The 7,694-nt window shown below is 38.3% G+C and overlaps 1 protein-coding gene and 1 long non-coding RNA gene across 2 annotated transcripts in view; one reads left to right on the top strand and one right to left on the bottom strand.

Moving 5' to 3' along the window:
- The window catches only part of LOC110270470, a 13,451-nt gene extending 11,595 nt beyond the window's left edge, over nt 1-1,856 (bottom strand). The window contains exons 1-2 of the long non-coding RNA XR_002360046.1: nt 1,736-1,856; nt 265-276 (exon numbers count right to left, since the gene is read on the bottom strand). This is a non-coding gene — a long non-coding RNA (uncharacterized LOC110270470). The remainder of the gene's footprint in view (nt 1-264; nt 277-1,735) is intronic.
- On the top strand, nt 363-6,292 carry LOC107632034 (auxin response factor 6). The gene is made up of 15 exons (XM_021119993.1): nt 363-1,313; nt 1,403-1,464; nt 1,803-1,915; nt 2,086-2,184; nt 2,312-2,368; nt 2,463-2,618; nt 2,703-2,787; nt 2,888-2,978; nt 3,195-3,359; nt 3,450-3,572; nt 3,761-3,836; nt 3,993-4,140; nt 4,317-5,485; nt 5,579-5,769; nt 5,863-6,292. Exons 2-15 carry the CDS (start codon nt 1,422-1,424, stop codon nt 5,984-5,986), a joined length of 2,640 nt encoding a protein of 879 aa, XP_020975652.1. The 5' UTR covers nt 363-1,313; nt 1,403-1,421; the 3' UTR covers nt 5,987-6,292.

Genomic DNA, 7,694 nt, shown 5'->3' with positions numbered 1-7,694 from the left:
ATATTTTTTATTATTAACATAAAAACTAATCAGTCTTATAAAAAAAATTAAAAATAAAAAAAATATTTTTTTATATAAAAATCTCATAATCTCTTTGAAAAAATTATCAAGAGTCGAATTAGCCCTTATTCTTTTTCGCGTGGGAGAGAGAGATGTGAATCACGGAATGATGTGAGAAGAGAAGTGTTTTATCTTGTTATGGGTTACACAAATTGGTGCTTCCGATTTTTTTGTGTTATTTTATTTTTTTAAACAAACAATTACAAATTGAATGATCTGATTTGTGGTTTAAAAAATAAAAAAATTTTAATGTTAAAATTGGACCGTCTAATTTTTATTTTTAAAAATAAAAAGAATTAAAAAAATAAATCGAAAAAAAAAAAGAAGAAACAAAAATAATCTGACTCAGAATACACACCCCCTTCTCTCTCTTTCTTTCTTTGTTCTGCTGCTTCAAACTTCAAAGACCGAAAAAAGGAACACTCCCAAGAAAAATAGTGGCGGTTCTGTCTTCATTCACCCAAGAAGCTGCACACTGAAAACACCATTTTTCCATTTGGAGCAACAACGCCACCACCTCTAACTGCTGCTCATTTTTTCTACACTGGAAAAGAAAAAGAACAAATATCAAATAAAATAAGAACCGACCCGAGCTTCTTTTTTTTCAAAGAAGGAGACGCGAGCACACTGTTATCTTGTCTCCTCCATGAGGAAAAAAAGAGGAACCAAGTGCCTACCTTTGTAACAGTATCCGTTTTTCAGTTACAAGGTTGTTTTAGTTTCTCAAGTCCATTTGCTCCTTTTTCTTCTGAGTTTGGTTCTTGCTGAGATCCGGTGCCTTGTTGGATTCGTTCTCTCTTGTGGCTGAGATCTGTTTGGTTTCGGAGTTCCTGAGGTTGTTTGGTTTTTGAGCTTGTTGCCGAATTTGGAGCCGTGGAAGATACTAGTGGTGCTGGTTAGTTGCTTTTGGAGCTGGAAAAATACGTTTGTATGATGAAGTGTTTGGTTCAAGATTGGAACTTTGGGTGGTGGGGATTGAGTAGGATTGGAAGGGAATGAAGAGTGAAAGTAAAAAAGTTATCTTTTGCAGTGAAACTGGTTTTGGTTGAAGGGTTGGAAGTGTGGGAATCTTTTGGGTCTACTTAGCATTTCTCGTTAATGGCTGAGGCAATTCATTGTCTGGTTGTTCAGTTTTTGTTCAGATTTGGAATGAGTTTTGGTTGGTGAAAGGGGAGATTAAGGTAAGAAGAATGAGATTTTGCAGCGGGAAGGGAGAGAAGAAAAGGATTTTTCTGTGGTCTGAGGTTCTTCTTGTGAGGATTTTGCTCCTACTTAATTGGTCTACTTAAAGAGCTTTTGTTTTTAGTAATTGACTGTGTGGGATTGGCTTGGTTTTTTCTAGTTTTGAAATTTTGCTGAAAATGAAGCTTTCTTCAGCTGATTTTTGTCCTCCACCCCCGGAAGGTATGTTATGTATACACTCTTGTTTGCATATTCTTCTTCCTTCTTCATCTCCCTTTCTATTCTCCACTCTGTTTTGGAGCTAGTTATTGTTGCATCCCAGTGTTAAGGGGTGAAAATGCTATTCTCTTTTAGATCTTGATGGACTTTGGTTGCTGAGAATCTTGTTTCTCTAACGTGATTTGGTTTGATTTGCTCCGCGCCAAGCCTTTTGTTGTTTATTAAGATCATGGTTTTGCTAATGAATATACCAAAATCAGTTAGTGCTCTTGACGAATTTAGGTGGCAGCTATGAACATTCTGTTGGATATTCATGGCATTGTGATGGCTGTTCTTTGCAGGAGAAAAGCGCGTTTTGGATTCAGAACTTTGGCATGCATGTGCTGGTCCCCTTGTTTCTTTACCAATTGTTGGAAGCCGAGTTGTGTACTTTCCACAAGGTCACAGTGAACAGGTAAGATTGTGATGTTGGAAGTTATATGCCTAAGTTCTTTTAGTTTATGTCTAAATTCTAAACTATAAAGTTTTAGATACTAGTTTGTTTGATTACTTGGACTTGATGAGTTACATGCATGCATGTATTCTAACTTCTAAGTAAGCATTTTTCTTTTCCCTTTGCTTTAGGTTGCTGTATCAACCAACAGGGAAGTGGATGCCCAAATTCCTAACTATCCAAGCTTGCCTCCCCAACTTATCTGTCAACTTCATAATGTGACTATGCATGTAAGGCTCTTGTTTATTTACTTAGTTTATTTTTCATTTTAATATAATAGTCATGTAAGGCTTGTTTGCTTCTGATTCATCTTTTAAAATTCTGCTTTTCTAATTTTTCTTTATTTTATGAATTCAGGCTGATATTGAGACAGATGAAGTATATGCACAAATGACCTTGCAACCTCTGAATCCTGTATGATTGATTCCCTTTATTAATTGATAACTGATTTTCTAGAGTTCATAGTTATAATTCTTACTCTGACATTGTACTATGACCTTGTTTGCAGCAAGAGCAAAAGGAGGCATACCTTCCAGCAGAGTTGGGCACTCCAAGTAAACAGCCTACAAACTACTTTTGCAAAACTTTGACAGCCAGTGACACAAGCACGCATGGAGGGTTCTCTGTTCCTCGCCGTGCAGCTGAAAAAGTGTTTCCTCCTTTGGTAAACATTTATGCAGAATCGTGCATGAAAACTTGCTCACTAGATCTGTTGGTTTATTAACTGATTGATTATTGTGACCTACAGGACTTCACCCAACAGCCTCCTGCTCAAGAGTTAATTGCAAGGGATTTGCATGGTAATGAATGGAAATTCAGACATATCTTTCGCGGTGAGTTATAATAAAACTGAGATTGTTTACCCTTCTTTCGGCAGCAAGCGCAGGCTATTATTTTTATCCCCTGAAAGTAACTTGCTGTCTTCTTCTGCAGGCCAACCCAAAAGGCATCTATTGACAACGGGATGGAGTGTCTTCGTGAGTGCTAAAAGACTTGTTGCTGGTGATGCTGTGCTGTTTATCTGGTTAGAAAATTTTTATTTCTGCTTTTCCCCTTTTTGTTTAATTGAAGTGGCACACTGCTCTCCACTGCATTAATAACATTCTTCTCCTTCCCGTGTAATTCACATGTTCTATATTCACAATTTATTGTTGTGATGTTGAGCATAGCTGCTTTCAATAGTAATTCTGTTATAAACATATCTTATAATTGGTCTAACTGAAGTAAAATTCTTCTACAGGAATGAAAAGAATCAATTGCTTCTTGGCATTCGCCGTGCTAATCGGCCACAACCTGTGATGCCTTCCTCAGTTTTGTCTAGTGATAGCATGCACTTGGGGCTTCTTGCTGCTGCAGCTCATGCAGCTGCAACCAATAGTCGATTCACCATTTTCTATAACCCACGGTACCACTTAGACTCTTGTGCAAAACCTTCAGGTCATGATATTGTTTCCTTTTTGACCGACGATTTTTCTTTTGCTACTTTTAATTTCAGTGCTTGCCCATCAGACTTTGTCATACCCTTGGCAAAGTATGTTAAAGCTGTGTATCATACTCGAGTCTCAGTTGGCATGCGCTTCAGAATGCTGTTTGAAACAGAGGAATCTAGTGTGCGGCGGTAGGTTGAGACTTACCTTTGTTTAAGACCATGTTGCATATGAATTAGAGATCATTTGAAGCTATACTTGTTATTCTAATCCTCTATTCAAATGTTTGTGTGATATAATTCCTCTCATAGGATAAATGGGTTAGTCATTTAATAGAATTGATTATACATGTTTGTGATACTAATATATACTCATGCAGATACATGGGCACCATAACTGGTATTAGTGACTTGGATCCTGTTCGATGGCAAAATTCACATTGGCGTTCGGTCAAGGTCTGTATGCATACATTCATGTTATTGAATTGAGGTTATGTGATTGAATTGAGTGCTGCATGCATCTGCAGATGTAACATTGATAATATCTTGCTTTGTGAACACTTTCCATCTTTCTAAGTGCTAAGGATGAACATGGTTTTGACTTGGTTGCAGGTTGGCTGGGATGAGTCTACTGCTGGAGAGAAGCAACCTCGAGTGTCTCTATGGGAAATTGAGCCCTTAACAACATTTCCTATGTATCCATCTCCGTTTCCTCTTAGGCTTAAAAGACCATGGCCTTCAGGACTTCCTTCTTTCTATGGTATGCTTCATGTGACATTTAGATCCAAAAGAATAAGCGAAATTTTCTGATTACCTAATGTTGTTTAACCCTTAAAAAGTGATTATTTCAATTTTCAAAGTTCATTTCGTTTGTGTGTCAACAGAAACTCAATCTCATTGACCCTCTCCAATTTCACTTGCATTGAATGCTTGCAGGCATGAAGGAGGATGATTTCGGCATAAATTCTTCACTAATGTGGCTTAGAGATGCTGATAGAGGGCTACAGTCTCTTAATTTTCAGGGTACCGGTGTAAGTCCTTGGATGCAGCCAAGGCTTGATCCCTCCATGTTGAATTTGCAAACAGATCTGTACCAAGCTATGGCTGCCACTGCGCTTCAGGATATGAGGACTTTAGACCCTACCAAACAGCATCCAACTTCCTTAATTCAGTTTCAGCAACCCCAGAACTTCCCTAACCGGACGGGTGCTTTAATGCAGACACCAATGTTGCAGCCCTCTCAACATCAGCAGGCCTTCCCAAATAATCAAGAAATTCAGCATCCATCTCAATCTCAGGTTCAAATTCAAAATCATCTTCAGCAGCATCTACAGAATCAGCACTTATTCAACAATCAGAGTCATCAGCAGCAGCAACCACAGCTTCAACAGCAGCAGCAGCAGCAGCACCACCAACAACAAATGGTAGATCATCAGGAGATTCCAAATGTGGTCTCTACAATGTCTCAGTTCGTTTCCACTCCGCAGTCTCAGTCGTTACCCATGCAGGCTATCTCTTCACTGTGCCATCAGCAAAGTTTTACTGATTCAAATGGTACTGCTGCTGTTTCTCCGCTACACAGTATCTTGGGTTCATTTCCCCAGGATGAAACATCCCACCTTGTGAACCTTGCTAGAACTTCCTCTTGGGTTCCTGTTCAATCTTCATCTGCATGGCCCTCAAAGCGTGTTGCAGTGGATCCTCTTGTTTCTTCTGAAGCTTCTCAATGTGTTCTGCCTCAGGTGGATCAGTTGGGGCAGGCACATAGCACCATGTCTCAGAATGCTATTTCGTTGCCACCAGTTCCTGGTAGGGAGTACAGTGTAGAAGGGAGCACTGATCCACAAAACCATATTTTGTTTGGTGTGAATATAGAAAACTCTTCTTCGCTACTAATGCATCATGGAATGTCAAGCCTTAAGGGGGTTGGCAGCAACACTCATTCATCAACCGTACCTATTCAATCTTCTAATTACCTGAATACAGTAGGCACTGATTCTTCACTGAATCAAGGAATGACACACAGCAATGGTGAATCGGGCTTCCTTCAGCCTCCAGAAGATGGGGGCCGAGGAAACCCGCCAAATAAAAAGACCTTTGTGAAGGTGAGCATCTGTTTCCACTACTACTTTGTTACAGTGCATGATAAAGTTGGCACTGGTTGACTGAATGTTGCATTTTTGTTTTGAGATTAACAGGTTTATAAATCAGGGACCTTTGGAAGATCATTGGATATAACTAGATTTACCAACTACCATGAGCTGCGCAGCGAGCTTGCTCGTATGTTCGGCCTTGAAGGTGAGTTGGAGGACCCTTTGAGATCAGGCTGGCAGCTTGTAGTTGTGGACCGAGAGAATGACGTTCTTCTCCTCGGTGATGACCCATGGCCGTAAGTAGCTCATGCTTTATTCTTTTCTTTGTAATGATGATTATTACCCTGATTTCTTACATATGTTTATGTTAATGATCTTTGACATGACAGGGAATTTGTAAATAGTGTATGGTGCATCAAGATACTTTCCCCTCGGGAGGTGCAGCAAATGGCCAACAATGGCATCTGTGATGACTTACCAGGACATGATGACCCAAGAAATTTAGACTTCTGAATGATGTGATAGTCACCATGAACAACTTCTCTCTCTTGTATTATTACCATTCCTTCTCAACCTTTTAACAATGGTGAGAGGTACTCTTAGTTGTTGTAGTCTAGCTTAATTCCAAGCCTTTTGCTTTTGTTTTTATTTTGGTGTTTGTTGCTGCTTAGGGACCAATTCATAATCTAAAACACTGTAACTATATATATGACATATCCTCATTGTGCTACCCTTCATCATATTATTACTTACCCTGTTAGGAATATGGATTTAAGATACTATATTCTATATGCCATATATTATCACAACATTATCTTCTACTACGATGTTTACTTTTCATTTGGCGTCGCATGTGTGATGAGTTTAAACCTTTTTCATGCATATAAGCCCAGTGTTTGATGATAGAACAAAAGGACATTGCGGATGATGTTGGACATTTTTTTTTGTTTCCCATGGTATCTTCCAACCCGACAAGCTAATGACTAGTTTGTCGCGAATCAGAGTTTCATTTAAGGTGTGACACTAGCCAATGGATTGTTGCATGCAAAGGGCAGGATTTTAACTCTGGAGTCTGGACACTTGCTTAAGCGGACTAATGAGCTAACTACTAAACTAACTCACGTTAGTTGACATCTTTGGCCATTCTTGAGTTGTAGGTAAACATTTTTCGGGGGAAGGTGGATGGTGACAATTTGAACACCAAAAACCCCATGTGATGTGTCTTAAATTGACATTGAGCACGTTAACGTTGAACTTCCATTGATGTGAAAGTGGCCTAGTTTGTTCTGTTATTGGATTTGGCCATGCAATCTTTTCACGCTAGCTTGAATGGTTTTGCTATTTATTTAATTTTAACAATTTGTTGTAGTAGTATAATTTAATCTGAGAAGTTGGAGCTTGCAGGGGTTGTTGGAGACTTTGAGAAATCAGAATTTAATTGTTGTTGGAGTTAGTAGTATGTTACTACTTTGTTCTATTAATACGGCTGTACCTTGACAAGCTTTTAATAAATGCATTGAACAACGACAAAAAGTTGAAACTTTTAATACTTTTTGTGATAGAAAATCTATTAACACTGCTTAACAATATCTATGTTATGTTCTCTGAAGAGTCAATAAGAGCTTCGTACTTGTAGTTGTCGGCAGATTTGGCAGTGGAGTTTGTTTGTTACCATGAATCGAATTACTTCATTAGTGTACCTAAACAAGCATTCAAAGTTCTTGTCTATGGTTTTCTTTTGAAGAGTGTAGTGTCAAGTGTGTGTGGAATGCGGAAAAAGTTGAAGGTTGCTTGGATGCATGTTGTGTGGGTTGCCTTATTAGATGAGACCCTCTTTATGGGTATGGAATGGTGACGTGGTAGGGCACTATCCACCATAAGTAGCAATACTAGCTAGGGTTGGCACCCCCCAACCACTTGCCTACCTTTCTTGCTTAGCTTGTTCAGTTCCAACTTGCAATTTTTCCATTTATATCAATTCATTCTTTGACTTCAAAATTCCACATGATTAAGGTTTTGATTTGATAAAACTTTTTGAAAGGATGTTTGTGTTTGCTGCTTTTAAAAAATACGTGTGTTTTTAAAAACACTTAAGATGGAATATTTCAAAAATAGCTTGTACTTATCAAAATTAAAAAATCTAATATAATTTTATACATTAATTAATATCTATTACAATATTTTTAAATTTTAGAAGTTATTTTACCAAACACACTTGTTT

The sequence above is a fragment of the Arachis ipaensis genome, chromosome B03 (assembly GCF_000816755.2).
Source record: "Arachis ipaensis cultivar K30076 chromosome B03, Araip1.1, whole genome shotgun sequence".
Classification (NCBI taxonomy): domain Eukaryota; kingdom Viridiplantae; phylum Streptophyta; class Magnoliopsida; order Fabales; family Fabaceae; genus Arachis; species Arachis ipaensis.
This window is presented reverse-complemented; position numbering and strand designations above follow the sequence as displayed.

Coding starts and splice junctions, on each gene's coding strand:
- LOC107632034 (XM_021119993.1), top strand. CDS start 1,422: ATGAAGCTTTCTTCAGCTGATTTTTGTCCTCCACCCCCGGAAG. Junction 2,185..2,311: donor TTCATAATGTGACTATGCAT/GTAAGGCTCTTG, acceptor TTATGAATTCAG/GCTGATATTGAGACAGATGA. Junction 5,770..5,862: donor CTCGGTGATGACCCATGGCC/GTAAGTAGCTCA, acceptor TTGACATGACAG/GGAATTTGTAAATAGTGTAT.